Here is a 22,601-nt window from a genome sequence, read left to right as displayed (position 1 = left end):
GATAAGTACTGTGTAGCATAATAATTGGTTTGTTCAAGAAAGTCTAAACGGGTGGAAATATCGAGTATTTTATTTAATATAATGAGCATTTCCTGCCGCATTAACATCTAAGGTCATTAGGGGGGTATTCAAAATATAGCGATAGCATGAGCCTTGGGGGCAAAGCCCCAGGTAAGGAAGTGCTATATGACATCAATGGCCATATAGTACTATGGTAAAGTATAACAGCGAAAGGGTTAGGAATGAGTTAATGATTAAATTAAAATGAACAGATTGAACAGTATTAGAGGGTAGCAAAAATGGTAGAGGGGTGTTGCTGATGGGGTAGAGTACAAGGTTGTTGGAACGGGAAGGAGTTAAGGGAGTAGGGAGCACTTTGATGAAGTATTATGGCGAAAAGGGCACAAGGGAGTTTGGAGAAGTGGACAGAACAAGCGGGGGTGAAAAAAGAAAAAGGAAGGACAAGCAAAGACCATGCATATTTAGCTGAGGCGAGGGCTGAGGATCAAGGTAGGGGTATTCCCCTACATTGAGCCTTGATCCCCATCCCCTTAGCCTCCCCCCCCCCCCACGACAACGAGCAAGGGATTGGGGGCAAAATATAAGGTAATTGACAACAATGTCTCCCCATAGGGTTTATATTATCTTCGCATGACTAGCAGCAATGTTACACCGTCTTGTAAACTGGCTCAAGCTCCAACTGTTTAACCCCTACACATACGCAGAAAATCCACCAACATACAATCTTGTTTTTCATGGACACTGCTTTATCATATAAACTAGTGAAGATTATAGTTTGTCGTTACTTAGCTTTCTGCAGTTCTACATGCCTTTGTACTATATGAATGAGCATATTGGTTGTTTGCGAGCTGAAGGTGCCCCTAGTCTGGCGGGCGATTCTCAGCTGTATAAGATTTTATATATATTTGTACAGGTATGCTTAAAGTTCAAGCCTTTATTGACTTCTACCACTACCCCATTATTACTACTATCTTTGGGATTTTTTTTTTTTTTTTATCATTAACTGCACATTTATTGTTGCAGCACTCATCCTTCCAAGTCTCCCTCTGTAGATGAATAGAGGAAAATTTGCATTTTCTTTCTTAGCTTGTGCATCATTTTCTGCAGGATGACAGAGTTGATAACCATTATAATTTCAATACAGTATTCATGGTGATGAGGTGATAAAATGCCATAGGTTTTGAGGTACAAAATATGGTACATGGATATACATGGAAAAAGCATTATCCTAGTTTTGCTCAGCATACTTACCTGTCAACTGTTTTACATAGTGAATTTCAATCATACGTACACATAAATATGTATTTTAACAATTTACAGTAGATTTGTAAAATCTTCTAAACAAAGCCTTGTATACAATAATTGCCAACTCACAATCCAATCCACCTATTCACGTATACTGACCCCATTCCTTTATCCTCTAACCCGCTTACTTGTTACCTCCTGTATTCACTTTCCTACCAACCCCCCTGATCTGGTCAGCCTACCAATGCTTTTACGCAGTTGCGGTTCTCTATGGCGACTGTGCATTTTTTTTTTGTGTACTACAAAGGTCATCTACAGTTCATTTTCTATCTCCCCAATTTCTCTTTTTTATTTCTTTAAAATTGTTTTGTCTACATCATAATTGTTCCATACGCTGATACAGTTTCATGCAGATCATAAGAAGGTTTAGCCATGTTTCGGTTCATCGATGGGACGTAATGACTACAACCTTGGTAATTCGGTCTTGCTTTATGCTCCTTGAGCTATTAACTCTACCAAACTTCCAAAGCTTTCTGTAGCACTGTGTTTTTGAAGTTATATAATGTGTAATTTAAATGTAAAAAAAAAAAAAAATCAAGATTAAGTGTTTTAAATACAACACAATATTTACATATATACATTTTTTCATATATTTCTATGAAGATTGTTTTTTGTACAAAGGTATATGACGGGCATTACATAGAGACAAGCAGAACTTGTAAATGCAAATCCTTACGTCCCATAAAATCTAAAAACATGCACATTCCTATGATTGATTCATTTTACTTTTGGTATAATGGAATTTTTCATATAAACGGTAACATCACATTTGGAGCAGTAAACAGTCACAAGCCCAGACTTCAAATTGATTGAAGCAATACTAGGATCAAGGAGATGGCCAAGAGGACACTCGTCGACCAGCTCATCTAACATCACATAGGAACATGTTGCTATCTCTTGGTTGAGAGGGCGTGGCTTCAGTAAGTCTTTCACATCATTGCGACCTAGACGACAACTTTTACACTTAATGATTTTGGTCCTCGTCCTAAATACTTTTGAACGCCTAGGGGGAGAATCAGTCTTGCCAAATAACCGCTGTATTCTGCACTTCTTTGACTCGCGTCGTATGACTGCTCCATCTTTACCTCCTGTATGCTTAGTCTGATTAAGATTTTCATCTGATAGCTGATCAAGCACACCTGTAAAGAACAAGGATTATGAACCCAAGATAAATATTAGGCAAACTAAAGAGTAACAACAAACATTTTTCTTGAAGAATGGTTTACCTGTTTGTACTTTAGTTTCCTCCTCTTGTCTCCTAACATCATCTTTGGGTTTCAGGTCTTCTTCGAGCTGTACATTCTGGACACAGACAGCTTCACCAATAGAGGTCTTCAAGAAGGAATCTTCAAGTACAAATTCCCCTCTATCAGCAAACTCCTCCTTAATGAAGGGTCTCCCATTCGCCTGGTCTGAAAAACTACAGTCATGCATATCATCGCTAGCGGTATCTTCAGCAGTTTCCATTTTTACATTCTTAACTGAGATGTCTTCTTGGAGAAAGTTTTCCGTTTTGATTATAGATTTTTCATCGGTAGCTGGCTCACAATACTGTATGAGGGGAGATTTTACATCACTAGTTTGTTTACAGTATTGTGAGTCATTCTTGAAAACTGCTGTATCTTCGTTAAGGATAGGCTCTTCTTTCTTAATGGGTACCAAATTATGTACATTGCGTCCTCTGGATCGATATCCAGAACAGTGACCATAACCTAACATTTCAGGCATTGTGTATGGCGAACTGACAGGATAACTGTTATTACTCTCTGTTCTTGGAGGTACTGGGTAACTAACATTATCCAGAGGCCTTGGAGGTACAGTGTAACTGATACTATCTTGTGGTCTTTGTGGTAAAGGGTAACTGACACCATCTGGAGGCTTTGAAGGTTCAGGGTAGCTGGCACTATCCATGGGCCTTGGAGGTACTGGGTAGCTGATATTATCTTGTGGTCTTGGTGGTGCAGGATAACTGACACTACCCTGGGGCCCTGAAGGTATAGGGTAACTGATGCTACCCTGTATCCTAGGGGATACAGGGTAACTGACACTATCCTGTGTCCTTGGGGATGCAGGGAAAGAGAGACTATCTTGCATGCTTGGGGGTACAGGATAACAAGCATTATCTTGTATCCTTGGGGTTACAGGGAAACTGGCACTATCCTGCGTCCTTGGGAGTACAGGGAAACTGACACTGCCCTGCATTCTTGGGGGTACATGGAAATTGGCATTGCCCTGTGTCCTAGGGGGTACAGGGAAACTGGCACTGCCCTGCATCCTTGGGGGTACAGGGAAACTGGCACTGCCCTGTATCCTTGGGGGTACAGGGAAACTGGCACTGCCCTGTATCCTTGGGGGTACAGGGAAACTGGCACTGCCCTGTATCCTTGGGGGTACAGGGAAACTGGAACCACCCTGCATCCTTAGGGGTAAAGGGAAACTGGCACTGTCCTGCGTCCTTGGGGGTACAGGGTAACTATCAGTACCCTGCATCCTTGGTGGTACAGGATAACTGGCACTACCCTGCATCCTTAGAGGTATAGGGTAACTGACACTACCCTGTGTTTTGGGGAGTACAGGGTATATGTCACTACCCTGCATTCTTGGGGGTAAAGGGAAACTGGTACAACCCTCTGACCTTGGGGGTACAGAGAAACTATCACTACCTCGTGTCCTTTGGAGTACAGGGTAATTGGCATTACCCTCTGCCTTTGGAGGTATCGTATCCTCTTCCTCCAATGACGAATCCCTAAGCAGCAGTTGCAAGGGAAGGTACAGGTTCGGATTAGGAGCACTCCATGACCATCCTTTTCTGTTCTTCACGCCTGTCAAGTATGGCCATAGGTGATTTCTGGGATGATTTGCCGACCACATCTGCAAACAAGTATTACTTTACAATAAGAAATAAAGATATGGGCTTACAATAATATGCAAAGGGCAAGAGAAGAATCTGAAAAGAATTTGCAATTGTGTCCATTTTTCAAGCACAACCAGCATTAGCTTTTACACATTCTATTACTGAAAAGTTAACCCAGTGAGTATATATTTATATACTGTTCCCTGTAGTTTTTTTTTTTTAAAGTCAGCAAGGAGTCAATCAGTAGACCCCAGAGGCCACTCCTGATTTCCCTATTCCTTGAAATAGTAGGAAATGTTTTTTTTCTTCCTAATTCCATTATTATTCTTATTGATGTTGCGATTATAAACTTGTTATGAAAATCTTAATAACATTAAAGACAATGGAATACAAAAGCATTCCGAAAATCAGGGAAAAGGGAAAAGGAATGAGATAGGTAGAAGTACCAGACTCCTTGGTCACTAAACATTTGTAGGGCCATCTATGTGTAAATACAAAAAGGCCTTTTTGTAACATTTCCGAAACTCCCAACATTTTGATACACAATGATACTTATTTGCCTTTTACGCGTATCTCTTCCTTTGTATCAAGTTGAAGACAAACATTTTGATACACTCCAGCCAGCCAATATATATACATATATATATATATATATATATACATATATACATATATCTGAACATATATTGATAAATGTGTGTATATATGTATATATGTATATATACATGAATATATGAATATGTATATATATATGTATGAATATATATATATATATATGTATGAATATATATGTATATATATGAATATATATGTATATATATATGTATATATATGAATATATATATATATGTATATATATGAATATATATATATGTATATATATGAATATATATATATATGTATATATATGAATATATATATATATGTATATATATGAATATATATATATATGTATATATATATGTATATATATGTATATATATGAATATATATATGTATATATATATATATGTATATATATGAATATATATATATGTATGTATATATATGTTTATATATGAATATATATATGTATATATATATGTATATATATGAATATATATATATGTATATATATGTATATATATGAATATATATATATGTATATATATGTATATATATGAATATATATATATGTATATATATGTATATATATGTATATATATATGAATATATATATGTATATATATATGTATATATATATGAATATATATATGTATATATATATGTATATATATATGAATATATATATGTATATATATGTATATATATATATGAATATATATATGTATATATATATGTATATATATATATATGAATATATATATGAATATATATATGTATATATATGAATATATATATGAATATATATATGTATATATGAATATATATATGAATATATATATGTAAATATATATGTATATATATGAATATATATATATATGTATATATATATGAATATATATATGAATATATATATATATGTATATATATATGAATATATATATATGTATATATATATGAATATATATATGAATATATATATATGTATATATATATGAATATATATATATGTATATATATATGAATATATATATATAGTATATATAATATGATATATATATATATATATGAATATATATGTATATATAATGAATATATATATATATATATATATATGAATATATATATGATATATATATAATGAATATATATATATGTATATATATGAATATATATATATGATATATATATGAAATATATATATATGTATATATGAATATATATATACACATCTACATATATATATGAACATATATATACAAATCTACATATCACAAAATAATAATATATATATACATCTACATATATATGTAGATGTAGATGTATATATATGACCATATATATATACATGATATATATATGAACATGTATATATACATAGATATATATGAACATGTATATATATACATATATATATGAACATGTATATTTATATGAACATGTATATATATATGAACATTCTTATATATATATATGAACATGCATATATATATATGAACATGCATATATATATATGAACATGCATATATATATATATATGAACATGCATATATATATATATGAACATGCATATATAGATATGAACATGCATATATAGATATGAACATGCATATATATATATGAACATGCATATATACATGATCATGTATATATACATATATATATGATCATGTATATATATACATATATATATGATCATGTATATATATACATATATATATGATCATGTATATATATACATATATATATGATCATGTATATATATACATATATATATGATCATGTATATATATACATATATATATGATCATGTATATATATACATATATATATGATCATGTATATATATACATATATATATGATCATGTATATATATACATATATATATGATCATGTATATATATACATATATATTATATATATACATGTTCATATATATATGTATATATATACATGATCATATATATATGTATATATATACATGATCATATATATATGAACATGTATATATATACATATATATATGAACATGTATATATATACACATATATATGAACATGTATATATATACATATGAACATGTGTATATATACATATATATATGAACATGTATATATATACATATATATATGAACATGCATATATATATACATATATATATGAACATGTATATATATACATATATATATGAACATGTATATATACATATATATATGAACATGTATATATATACATATATATATGAACATGTATATATATACATATATATATGAACATGCATATATATATACATAAATATATGAACATGCATATATATACATAAATATATGAACATGTATATATATACATATATATATGAACATGTATATATATACATATATATATGAACATGTATATATATACATATATATATGAACATGTATATATATACATAAATATATGAACATGCATATATATACATAAATATATGAACATGCATATATATACATAAATATATGAACATGCATATATATACAAATATATATGAACATGTATATATATACATATATATGAACATGTATATATATACATATATATATGAACATGCATATATATACATATATATATGAACATGTATATATATACATATATATGAACATGTATATATATATATGAACATGTATATATATATATATATGAACATGTATATACTGTATACACACATATATATATGAACATGTATATATATACATATATATATAAACATGTATATATATGAACATTTATATATATATACATATATATGAACATGTATATATATGAACATTTATATATACATATATATGAACACATATGTACATATATATGTACATATATATGAACATATATATATATGTACACACACATAAATATGTATACATACAAACACATTTACATATATCTACATATATTTAAACATATTACATATACACATCTACATATATTTAAACATACTTATATATATACACATCTACATATATATAAATATATACATACACTTCTACATATATATAAATATATACATACACTTCTACATATATATAAACATATACATCTACATATATACATACATACACATAAACAAACATACATATATATGCCCACACGCGAATACACACGCGAATACACACACACACACACACACACACACACATACTCGCGTGCGCACAATCACACAATCACACGCCCGCATACACACACACATACGCGCGCGTACACACACACAAACACATACTCGCGCGTACACACACACACATACACACACACACTTGTATACTTATACACTCATACATATATATATACACACACGTGTATGTTTATATTTACATATATACATATATATACAATTGTATTTATATATGTATATACATGTGTATATATATATGCATATACATGTGTGTATGTATATAAATGTGTACATATATATACATGTGTACATATATATATGTATATATATACATGTGTACATATATATGTATTTATATACATGTGTACATATATATATGTATATACATACATGTGTACATATATATATGTATATATATACATGTGTACATATATATATATGTATATATATATACATGTGTACATATATATATATATGTATATATATACATGTGTACATATATATATATGTATATATATACATGTGTACATATATATATATATGTATATATATACATGTGTACATATATATATGTATATATATGTATATATATACATGTGTACATATATATATGTATATATATGTATATATATACATGTGTACATATATATATGTATATATATGTATATATATACATGTGTACATATATATATGTATATATGTATACATGTGTACATATATATATGTATATATGTATACATGTGTACATATATATATGTATATATGTATACATGTGTACATATATATGTATATATGTATACATGTGTACATATATATATGTATATATGTATACATGTGTACATATATATGTATATATGTATACATGTGTACATATATATATGTATATATGTATACATGTGTACATATATATGTATATATATACATGTGTACATATATATATGTATATATATACATGTGTACATATATATATGTATATATGTATACATGTGTACATATATATGTATATATATACATGTGTACATATATATATGTATATATATACATGTGTACATATATATATGTATATATATACATGTGTACATATATATATGTATATATATACATGTGTACATATATATATGTATATATATACATGTGTACATATATATATGTATATATATACATGTGTACATATATATATGTATATATATACATGTGTACATATATATATGTATATATATACATGTGTACATATATATATGTATATATATACATGTGTACATATATATATGTATATATATACATGTGTACATATATATATATGTATATATATACATGTGTACATATATATATGTATATATATACATGTGTACATATATATATGTATATATATACATGTGTACATATATATATGTATATATATACATGTGTACATATATATATGTATATATATACATGTGTACATATATATATGTATATATATACATGTGTACATATATATATGTATATATATACATGTGTACATATATATATGTATATATATACATGTGTACATATATATATGTATATATATACATGTGTACATATATATATGTATATATATACATGTGTGTATATATATGTATATATATACATGTGTGTATATATATGTATATATATACATGTGTGTATATATATGTATATATATACATGTGTGTATATATATGTATATATATACATGTGTGTATATATATGTATATATATACATGTGTGTATATATATGTAAATATATACATGTGTGTATATATATGTATATATATATACATGTGTGTATATATATGTATATATATACATGTGTGTATATATATGTATATATACATGTGTGTATATATATGTATATATATATACATGTGTGTATATATATGTATATATATACATGTGTGTATATATATGTATATATATATACATGTGTGTATATATATGTATATATATACATGTGTGTATATATATGTATATATATACATGTGTGTATATATATGTATATATATATACATGTGTGTATATATATGTATATATACATGTGTGTATATATATGTATATATATACATGTGTGTATATATATGTATATGTACATGTGTGTATATATATGTATATATATACACATGTGTGTATATATGTATATATATACACATGTGTATATATATGTATATATATACATGTATATACATGTGTATATATATACATGTGTGTACATATATGTATATACATGTGTGTATATATATGTATATACATGTATTTATATATATATGTATATACATGTGTGTGTATATATGTGTATATACATGTATTTATATATATATATGTATCTACATGTATATACATATATATACACACACGTGTATATATATCTGTATACATGTCTGTATATATATGTATATCCAAGTGTGTATATATATCTATCTGTATACACATGTGTATATATATATATATACACGTGTGTTTATATATATGTACACACACACACACACACACACACACACACACACACACACACACTCACATATATATATACATATACACATATATATGCATGTGTATGTGTACATATATACATATACACATAAATATATACATACACATAAATATATACACACATCCATACACATATACACACATACATGTACATATACACACATCCATACACATATACATACATACACACATAACCCCCCCCCCCCCAAAATAAAAAAAAAAAAAAAAAAAAAAAAAACGAAATTCACAGTTGTTAAAGCCGAGATACTCCCAACGGCGGAACGTCTTTGTCTCGTCCCCCCCCCCCCCCCCATCAAGAAAAAGTCTCGAATCACTGATGTCTAATGACCAGTCTCACCCAACATCTGCCGAGCCATTGTCCTTAACCCGTCTATGATGGATGTCACGAGTGGATAGCTATCTTCCTGGATTACTTCATTTAAAAATCTTAAATCCAAGCACAACCGGAGACTTCCGGAACTAGGCCTTCCCTACCTGCCGTTGTGACAACATCGTCTGCTGCAGCTGGCACCCGCCCCACCAACGAGAGCACCCTCTATGTTGCAGAGCGATTTCCGGTAGAAAAAAGTCTTCGGTTGTCTTTCTCAAAACGTCGCGGAGCCAACCCTTATGCACGTGCCAATTAGCCAAGAAAGAAGCGAAACACGAAACCAGAAACAAAAAGGAAAACCCCGAGGTGCAAACGGCAACACCACCCCGACCGTGATGCCCCGCCTAGCCGCATGGTGTCACGGAGCCCTGTGACTCAACCCAGGCAGTCCGCTACGACGTCACCAGTCACGCTGTTCTCGTCACCCGTCACTTGTCCGTCACCCGAGCCCGCGCACCCATCCGGAGTCACACCCAAGGTCTTGGTGCAACCGGTCGCTTAGTGACCGCTGATGTTGCGTCGACGCGGTGAAAGCTCAGCTGTGCTGACGATAAACAACCCTCCGAACCACACTCTGGAACTCAAAGGGGGGCAGAGAATGCTGGGATATGTTGCGAGATAATATAACGAAATAGCAACAGGCTCGCAAACCTAAAGTGCAAAACTAAAGATTACGAGAAAATACACACGACATCAATGCCATATACAACACGGTATTCCTAAGCAAAATACTATGTAAATTAAACTGTCAACAAATATAAGAAAACCACAAAAAATTATAATATATATATAAACTAAAACACGGCGCCCTGGCAGACCGTAGCTGCAAAACAAACAAAACTGAAGATTAAGCAAATACAAATCACTCAAAGCAACGTGGAAACTGGAAATCAGCACCGCCACCACTGCTGTGAACAATATGTAAATTAATATGTGAAGTATATTAATCACAGTTGCTACGATCATGAGGTCTTGCAGCCATCACCCGTTATGTCAATAGTTATAAGGTTTCCAGATTACCTAAAATGTAAGCAAGTGACCCAACGGTTATTAGTGTGCCAAACTAACCTTGAAGGTCAACTTAAGAAGCTCTTGCTTTTACAATTTTTATCTATATTCCCTCTATATATGCTATAAAATAAACACAATTCATATACATACAAAAGAAAAAAATATGACTATTAAGAAAAAAAGTTAACGAATACCCCACACCTAGTCGTTAATATTTCCCTCAACTAATACGTCACCGTTTATTTTCATTTTTCATTTCTTACTGTGGCTGTTTTCCTTTTCAACAATTACAAAGATCACAGAATAATCCTTTGTAATATTCTCCGACGCCAGTACTCTCCCACACAACTATAGACCAGCTTTTTATTTTCCGAAGTCACCAGCGCGAGTCCGTCCATCTTGTCGTCACGGGACCGTCAGGCGTTCTGTCTCTTCCTGATCCTCTCCTCTCCCGTCGCCGCGCGTGCGCAGGCGGAATACCGCCTCAACGATGCCCGACAATCTTTGTATTCATTCAATCTTTATTCCGTCGTCTTACGACATACACACATGTATATATACATACATTTAGACATATGCATACATATAAACATAAATATATATATGCATACGCACGCACACACATGTATAGATACATTGCATATGCACCCACACACATGTATAGATACATTGCATACGCACGCACACATGTATACATACATTGCATACGCACGCACACATGTATACATACATTGCATACGCACGCACACATGTATACATACATTGCATACGCACGCACACATGTATACATACATTGCATACGCACACACACACATGTATACATACATTGCATACGCACACACACACATGTATACATACATTGCATACGCACGCACACACATGTATACATACAATGCATACGCACGCACATACGTACATTACGTACGCATGCACATACATACATTACGTACGCATGCACATACATACATTACGTGCGCATGCACATACATACATTACGTACGCATGCACATACATACATTACGTACGCATGCACATACATTCATTACATACGCATGCACATACATACATTACGTACGCATGCACATACATTCATTACATACGCATGCACATACATATATATACATATACACGCATATATACATATATATACATATCATTAAGGGGCTAACGCCGACGGGGGCGCATGGCTACATGGTTCCTCATGGCGAGTCTCCAGGCAGGCCCACGGCCCATCTCTAGCTACTCGCAACAGTTCTGGTCGAGCTGCCCAAGCCATGACCTTGGTCGTCCCACGGGTCTCCTCCACCCAGGATTGATGGACAAGGTCATCCACAGATAAACGAGCTAGGTGCTCATATAGTTTGTTGGCGATCCCGGATTATGCAAGTAATAGGTCCCATGTCAGTCTCACGTTGTAGCCGTCAGTTGGACACATGGTCCTGCCAACTGTACCCCATGATCTGGGGAAGACTTATTACAAAAGGCATCAAGATGAGACCCCAAGGCTCTAGATAGCATCCAGGTTTCGCTTCCATAGAGCAAATGTGACAGTATCAAGGCCTTCAAGACACATAGCTCGGTCCTTCTTCATAGGTATTATCTCCAAATGCTCTTGTTGATCGAATTCATGGCTCCTGCTGTCAGACCAAACCTACTGACTTCTTGGTCTGACAGCCCATAAATATGGACTACGCTACCAAGATATGCAAAGCTCTCTGTGACTTCAGTGTCCTCACTGCAAGCATGAATCAACTGTTCCCCTAATAGGTCCCCAAAATCCTGAATCTTGGTCTTGGTCCAGGAGACTTCTAGGACCAAGGCTTCGCCTCATTGCTAAATTCCTCAAGAGCTGCCACCAGTGACTCCAGAGACTCGGATAGGATAGCAACATAATCGGTGAAGGATCGTAGTTCTGCCCATTGTCCAGTCCATGCAGGTGTTGAAAACTGTTGGTGCAAGGAAACAGCCTTGCCTCACCCATGGATTAACAGGGAAGAAGTTCGGCAGGCCCCCACCCCACTTTACAGCACTTTCAGTACCGGTATAGAGGCTTGCTATTAGGCCAATAATCCGTGTCAGAATTCCCCTAAGTCTCAGAGTCTCTCATAGCAATTCTCAATGCAGTGATGTTGGCTGCAAGCAAAATATGAATGAACTCACGACGGCATTTTACAATTACTCAAAGCGCTAGGATACTGTCTATTGTAGACTTGCCAGGAGAGAATCCAGACTTCTCCAGTCTTTGGTGCCTTAGAAGGTGGTCACGGATCCATTTCAGAAGAATGTGGGCGAAAACCTTGCCTGGTATACTGAGCAGTATAATGCCATGGTAGATGCTACAGTCCCAACAATCCTGTTTCCCCTTCAAGAGAAAGGGACAACCACACCCCTCAACAGGTCAGGGGGAATGAAACCAGACTGTCAGATGGCAGTCAAGACTGCATGCAAGCCCCATGCAATAGGTTCACCCCAGACTTTAGTAGTTCAGCAAGGATATCACATATGCCTGACTGCCCGACCAGTAGTAAGTGTACCCACCCATATTGATTGTGCCACTGCCGTCTTCTCACCTCTGAGAGGGCAGCCACCTAACCAACCTCCCAACTCCACTCCAATTCCCTCGATAGCCGCAAGAACCAGGCGTTCCAAGCACCTACAAGGATAGGGATAGCTTGCCTGAGGTTAAGCCTCGGGCGGCCACTCCGGGTGGACGCCCCTGCCGACTCTGCCCCAAATAAAAGGGGTCGGCAGACTGTGGGGCCCAACATCCACCTGTAGGGTCCCCTTGGGCTGGGTTGGTGCCTGCCAGCATTTGCCCTCCCAACGGGACCCACAGCCCGCCTTCCCCGAGCCGCCCTTTAACCCCAGGGTGGCTGTGGGGCAGTTGGTATGTGTATGTATATATACAGAAACATACCCATACACCCATACATATGCACACTTGCACCATACATGCCCCCATACATATGCACACTTGCACCATACATGCCCCCATACATATGCACACTTGCACCATACATGCCCCCATACATATGCACACTTGCACCATACATGCCCCCATACATATGCACACTTGCACCATACATGCCCCCATACATATGCACACTTGCACCATACATGCCCCCATACATATGCACACTTGCACCATACATGCCCCCATACATATGCACACTTGCACCATACATGCCCCCATACATATGCACACTTGCACCATACATGCCCCCATACATATGCACACTTGCACCATACATGCCCCCATACATATGCACACTTGCACCATACATGCCCCCATACATATGCACACTTGCACCATACATGCCCCCATACATATGCACACTTGCACCATACATGCCCCCATACATATGCACACTTGCACCATACATGCCCCCATACATATGCACACTTGCACCATACATGCCCCCATACATATGCACACTTGCACCATACATGCCCCCATACATATGCACACTTGCACCATACATGCCCCCATACATATGCACACTTGCACCATACATGCCCCCATACATATGCACACTTGCACCATACATGCCCCCATACATATGCACACTTGCACCATACATGCCCCCATACATATGCACACTTGCACCATACATGCCCCCATACATATGCACACTTGCACCATACATGCCCCCATACATATGCACACTTGCACCATACATGCCCCCATACATATGCACACTTGCACCATACATGCCCCCATACATATGCACACTTGCACCATACATGCCCCCATACATATGCACACTTGCACCATACATGCCCCCATACATATGCACACTTGCACCATACATGCCCCCATACATATGCACACTTGCACCATACATGCCCCCATACATATGCACACTTGCACCATACATGCCCCCATACATATGCACACTTGCACCATACATGCCCCCATACATATGCACACTTGCACCATACATGCCCCCATACATATGCACACTTGCACCATACATGCCCCCATACATATGCACACTTGCACCATACATGCCCCCATACATATGCACACTTGCACCATACATGCCCCCATACATATGCACACTTGCACCATACATGCCCCCATACATATGCACACTTGCACCATACATGCCCCCATACATATGCACACTTGCACCATACATGCCCCCATACATATGCACACTTGCACCATACATGCCCCCATACATATGCACACTTGCACCATACATGCCCCCATACATATGCACACTTGCACCATACATGCCCCCATACATATGCACACTTGCACCATACATGCCCCCATACATATGCACACTTGCACCATACATGCCCCCATACATATGCACACTTGCACCATACATGCCCCCATACATATGCACACTTGCACCATACATGCCCCCATACATATGCACACTTGCACCATACATGCCCCCATACATATGCACACTTGCACCATACATGCCCCCATACATATGCACACTTGCACCATACATGCCCCCATACATATGCACACTTGCACCATACATGCCCCCATACATATGCACACTTGCACCATACATGCCCCCATACATATGCACACTTGCACCATACATGCCCCCATACATATGCACACTTGCACCATACATGCCCCCATATATATGCACACTTGCACCACACATGCCCCCATACATATGCACACTTGCACCACACATGCCCCCATACATATGCACACTTGCACCATACATGCCCCCATACATATGCTCACTTGCACCATACATGCCCCCATACATATGCACACTTGCACCATACATGCCCCCATACTTATGCACACTTGCACCATACATGCCCCCATACATATGCACACTTGCACCATACATGCCCACATACACATACACCATACATACACACATACACATACACCATACATACACACATACACATACACCATACATACACACATACACATACACCATACATACACACATACACATACACCATACATACACACATACACCATACATACACACATACACATACACCATACATACACACATACACATACACCATACATACACATACATCATACATACACACATACACATACATCATGCATACACACATACACCATACATACATTATACATATAAACAAATATATACACACATACCAATACATATATAAACACATATACACATACCAATACATATATAAACACATACACATACATATACATATATATTAATTAATAAAAACATTACTCTCTAGGGTGGAAGAGGGTGCGCTGTGCTTACCATGTTTAAAAGAGTCAGCTGAACGTCCGATTTCTCTCTGCACTCTTTCCGGCGTGGCAGAGTTTCCAATTGTTCTTTATTCTGCGTTAGATGATTGCACATGCACACACAAAGGTACAAAGGTACAATCATACACAAGTACACATACACATACACACACACAAAGGTACAAAGGTACAATCATACACAAGTACACATACACATACACACACACAAAGGTACAAAGGTACAATCATACACAAGTACACATACACATACACACACACAAAGGTACAAAGGTACAATCATACACACACACAAAGGTACAAAGGTACAATCATACACACACACAAAGGTACAAAGGTACAATCATACACACACACAAAGGTACAAAGGTACAATCATACCACACACAAAGGTACAAAGGTACAATCATACACACACACAAAGGTACAAAGGTACAATCATACACACACACAAAGGTACAAAGGTACAATCATACACACACACAAAGGTACAAAGGTACAATCATACACACACACAAAGGTACAAAGGTACAATCATACACACACACAAAGGTACAAAGGTACAATCATACACACACACAAAGGTACAAAGGTACAATCATACACACACACAAAGGTACAAAGGTACAATCATACACACACACAAAGGTACAAAGGTACAATCATACACACACACAAAGGTACAAAGGTACAATCATACACACACACAAAGGTACAAAGGTACAATCATACACACACACAAAGGTACAAAGGTACAATCATACACACACACAAAGGTACAAAGGTACAATCATACACACACACAAAGGTACAAAGGTACAATCATACACACACACAAAGGTACAAAGGTACAATCATACACACACACAAAGGTACAAAGGTACAATCATACACACACACAAAGGTACAAAGGTACAATCATACACACACACAAAGGTACAAAGGTACAATCATACACACACACAAAGGTACAAAGGTACAATCATACACACACACAAAGGTACAAAGGTACAATCATACACACACAAGTACACATACATACATACATGCAAGTACAAGTACAAGTACAAATATAGATGTATTATTCACTTCCAACTCACGCGATTCACTTTACTGTCTCATCGCGGTCACATTGTATTGACGATGTTATTTATGTAATAGCTTATCCACGTCCGCATGACGACGTTGGTAACAGGTGGATTCGGGGATTAATGATAGGGGGGGGGGAGGTGGCAATAGGAGAAAGGTTGTTTGTGTGGGGTTGGTAATACCAGAGTGGGGGGGGGGGGGACCTGCCAATACCAGGAGGTAGGTTGGGGGGGGGTCCTGACAATACCAGATAGGTTGGGGGGGTGGTCCTGCCAATACCAGGAGGTAGGTTGGGGGGGGTTCCTGACAATACCAGATAGGTTGGGGGGGGGGGGTCCTGACAATACCAGGAGATAGGTTGGGGGGGGGCCTGACATTACCAGGAGATAGGTTGGGGGGTCCTGACAATACCAGGAGATAGGTTGGGGGGGTCCTGACAATACCAGGAGATAGGTTGGGGGGGGTCCTGACAATACCAGGAGATAGGTTGGGGGGGTCCTGACAATACCAGGAGATAGGTTGGGGGGGGGTCCTGACAATACCAGGAGATAGGTTGGGGGGGGGGTCCTGACAATACCAGGAGATAGGTTGGGGGGGGGGGTCCTGACAATACCAGGAGATAGGTTGGGGGGGGTCCTGACAATACCAGGAGATAGGTTGGGGGGGGGGTCCTGACAATACCAGGAGGTAGGTTGGGGGGTCCTGACAATACCAGGAGGTAGGTTGGGGGGTCCTGACAATACCAGGAGATAGGTTGAGGGGTGCCCTGACAATACCAGGAGATAGGTTGAGGGGTGCCCTGACAATACCAGGATAGGTTGGGGGGGGGGGTCCTGACAATACCAGGAGGTAGGTTGGGGGGTCCTGACAATACCAGGAGGTAGGTTGGGGGGTACTGACAATACCAGGAGATAGGTTGGGGGGGTGATTCCTGACAATACCAGGAGATAGGTTGGGGGGGGTGATTCCTGACAATACCAGGAGATAGGTTGGGGGGGTGATTCCTGACAATACCAGGAGATAGGTTGGGGGGGTGATTCCTGACAATACCAGGAGATAGGTTGGGGGGGGGTGATTCCTGACAATACCAGGAGATAGGTTGGGGGGGGGTGATTCCAGACAATACCAGGAGATAGGTTGGGGGGGTGATTTCTGACAATACCAGGAGATAAGTTGGGGGGGGTGATTCCTGGCAATACCAGGAGGTAGGTGGGGGGGGGTGATTCCTGACAATACCAGGAGATAGGTTGGGGGGGTGATTCCTGACAATACCAGGAGATAGGTTGGGGGGGGTGATTCCTGACAATACCAGGAGATAGGTTGGGGGGGGTGATTCCTGACAATACCAGGATAGGTTGGGGGGGGGGTGATTCCTGACAATACCAGGAGATAGGTTGGGGGGGTGATTCCTGACAATACCAGGAGATATGTTGGGGGGGGTGATTCCTGACAGTAGCAGGAGGTAAGTTCTGACAATACCAGGCAATAGGTAAGGGGGGGGGGGTGTCCTGACAATACCAGGAGGTAAGTGGGGAGGGAGTCCTAAAATGCCAGGAGGCAGGTGCTGGGCTCTCTCCCAACAATACCAGGCGGCAGGTGGGGGGGGGGGGGGCTCTCCCAACAATACCAAGGAATAAACAACTTCCGAGGAATTTTTTGGCATTCATTCTCACTGCAACCTCTAACACCTTTCTCTGATTATTTGTCGCCACATCTCTCAACATCTCTGATGCATTGGAAATCGAACAAACAATACCGAGGAATACCATAAAGCTTTACAAGAAACACCTAAGGCTATTGTCCCATCAGTTCATGATTCATATGTTGATAACCATGGCATTATGAAGACCAGAGCCAATGCACAGTTACAAAAAGTATACAAAGAGATGCTGGTAAATCTTAAATTACAAAAATTGGTATGCAGGTGAAATACTTATTGACTACTTAGTGACTACGCACTTGTGACAACACAATAAACGACATTAGTAAATGGATTAATAACTACAGCAGCGACAAGGCCAATGAAATTAAATTACAGCCTGTTCGCTTCCATTCATAGTCATAGCTATGCATAAAATAAATAAATGACAACAAAAAATTACCGTCTTTCGCCCTCTTGAGACTTCAGACATCGCCAGGGCCAAGTGGTAGAACCAACTTCGTCTCCTCTGAGGGTGCCTTGGATTAGGTTTCCCCGGCCTCGGTTTCACACCTACTGAAAAAGTCCGAAGAAAAATGGGATGTGGAGTAGGTGTACTGACCATGTCTCGGTTCCAGCTTTCTGAAGAACCGGCTTGTTATACTTCCGGGGTGGTATTCACAAAAGGTCTATGACTGTTCTTTACGATTTTGTCTATGATTTGCGCATTGCCACATCTCCAAGTTAATGCTGTTAATTAAATGGTCAGTGGTTAATTAGTTAAAACAAATGTGCTAGACATCAAGGATTATATAGCACTATGATAAAGTATTGTGGCGAAAATAGTAAAAATGAGCTAACAATTAGGATAACAATTAACTCATTGTTAACAGAAGGGGATGGAGAAATGAAATAAAAAGAAAGGGGGGAAGAAAAGACCAAGGGTCCAAGGCAGGGGTGATCCCCTACATTGGGCCTCAGCCCCCGTCTCCTAATACCCCCCCCCCCCCTACGACAAGAACAAGCAAGGGATTGGGGGGGGAGGCTGTTAATAGAACAATCATTTACATCTTTATGAATAGAACAAACATTTGCATCTTCATAGACTATGAAGATAATTAATTGCAGTAATATATTAAACTGCATACTACAATGAATCTTACTCATATAATGAAACAGTATTACATATTTTATATATCTGTCAGTAGCTTGCGCTGCTATAGCTTTGGATTTTCGAGTAGAATAAATCTGTTAATGTCTAAAACGGATCAATTAACAGTTGACAGTAAATCAGAATGGGTCCATTTGTTATTACTAATTTGTAATTATCTATACCTTCCTTTGACTTGCCAAATATGACTGCCCTCGAAAATGGCAGTTTGAGCAGGTGCAGGTGATGTGCAGGTGAAGTATTATGATAAAAAAGTATTATGGCTAAAGGGGTAAACATTAGTTAACGATCTGTACAAGTTGACAAAAGAAAGGGATGACGAAAAGGAAACGGAAAAGGGGTGTAAAAAAAAAAAAAAAAAAAAAGAAGTGTTGAGGCGGCAGCTGAGGTCCAAGGCAGGGGCTAAACCCCTACATGGGGCCTCAGTCTCCGTGTCCTCCCCCCCCCCCCCCACTACAACAAGCAAGGGATTGGGGGGTGTCAAACAATTTAGTCGTTTCCTATATTTGACTGATCTTTTCTATTCACATCTGGAACACCTATAATGCTCTTTGATTTTGTCCTTACGCATAAGAACTGTCTTCGATTTGTTGTTGTGCATTTTTTTCCTCTAACGAAGTATATTCCACTTTGGAAATTAGAAAAGCTTCGGGGCCTCTTCTGATAAATTGTCAAATGTTAACCAAGCCGTCGCCTACATTATTACTCTCTTCTGTTAAAAAGTACAGAGTGGTGTCCGCGTTCTCAACTGATGCAACCATAATAGATGCCACATCACATTTAGATCATGTTATCGCATTAGATTATCAAAATAGGGTGTATGACGATACTTTTTTTTATAATATATATAAAAATATATATATATCCACTAGAGTTTTCACCAGTCTTCTTTGCCCCCTGATTGCCCTATAGTAACCCCTACAGCGGGATGGTGGAAGTTCAGATACTTGAAATCTGGTATTGTGGTTGTTGCCAGGCTATGATTCATTAAGGAGAATGTTGGCCTGGCTTTGCTATGTGTGAGATAACAAAGTATAAGTGACGATATTACTTGTGAACTTCCGATATAAGAAAATTTGTCATTAAACACTTCCTCTATAAAAAGAAAAAAAAAAAGTCAATATGAGTAGTAACAATAGTTGAAATGCACTATGGTGAAAAGGAAACAGTAGCCATTATGTCTAATGCACACAATTTTCAACTTAAAGTCACAATAATCAGTTCTAGAACACTTGAATGTCTTATGTATGGGACACAGACCAGAATTTATCCTGTATGGACAGTATAATTTCGAGATAAGGGGGAAGGTATGACCGAAGGTAGCACTAGCAGTACTAAAGGGTAGTATGGTAGTGAAAAAAGTAGAGAGGGGGAACTGATGGGGTATAGCATAAGGTAAAGGTTAGAAGGGAGTAGGGAGCATTATGATAAATAATCGTGGCGAAGACGGCAAGATTGAGTTTAACGATAAGGATAAGTGGAGAGAACAAGGGGATGAAGAAAAGGAAAGGGAGAGAAGAGAAATCTCGGGCTTTCCATTTTAGGTCCTTTCCCACCTCCTCTATGAATCTACAATTTTTTATTTTTTTTCATTAATTTATCCCCTTATTTTTATCTCTCTCATTCT

General features: G+C 36.8%; 1 protein-coding gene across 1 annotated transcript; it reads right to left on the bottom strand.

Annotated features, from left to right (window-relative positions):
- Window positions 1-86: 86 nt before the first annotated feature.
- On the bottom strand, window positions 87-21,735 carry LOC125039350. Its single transcript, XM_047633190.1, has 5 exons — window positions 21,681-21,735; window positions 21,139-21,162; window positions 20,267-20,379; window positions 2,553-4,197; window positions 87-2,465 (listed from the first exon to the last, which is right to left on the bottom strand). The coding sequence occupies exons 1-5, from the start codon at window positions 21,733-21,735 to the stop codon at window positions 2,044-2,046; spliced, it is 2,259 nt and encodes a 752-aa protein (XP_047489146.1). The 3' UTR covers window positions 87-2,043.
- Window positions 21,736-22,601: the final 866 nt, after the last annotated feature.

Source organism: Penaeus chinensis, chromosome 27 (assembly GCF_019202785.1).
Source record: "Penaeus chinensis breed Huanghai No. 1 chromosome 27, ASM1920278v2, whole genome shotgun sequence".
NCBI lineage: Eukaryota > Metazoa > Arthropoda > Malacostraca > Decapoda > Penaeidae > Penaeus > Penaeus chinensis.
This window is presented reverse-complemented; position numbering and strand designations above follow the sequence as displayed.

Coding starts and splice junctions, on each gene's coding strand:
- LOC125039350 (XM_047633190.1), bottom strand. CDS start 21,735: ATGGTTGCATCAGTTGAGAACGCGGACACCACTCTGTACTTTTTAACA. Junction 21,163..21,680: donor GTACTTTTTAACAGAAGAGA/GTAATAATGTAG, acceptor TTTCGAGGGCAG/TCATATTTGGCAAGTCAAAG. Junction 4,198..20,266: donor TCTCAAGAGGGCGAAAGACG/GTAATTTTTTGT, acceptor ACTTGTTTGCAG/ATGTGGTCGGCAAATCATCC.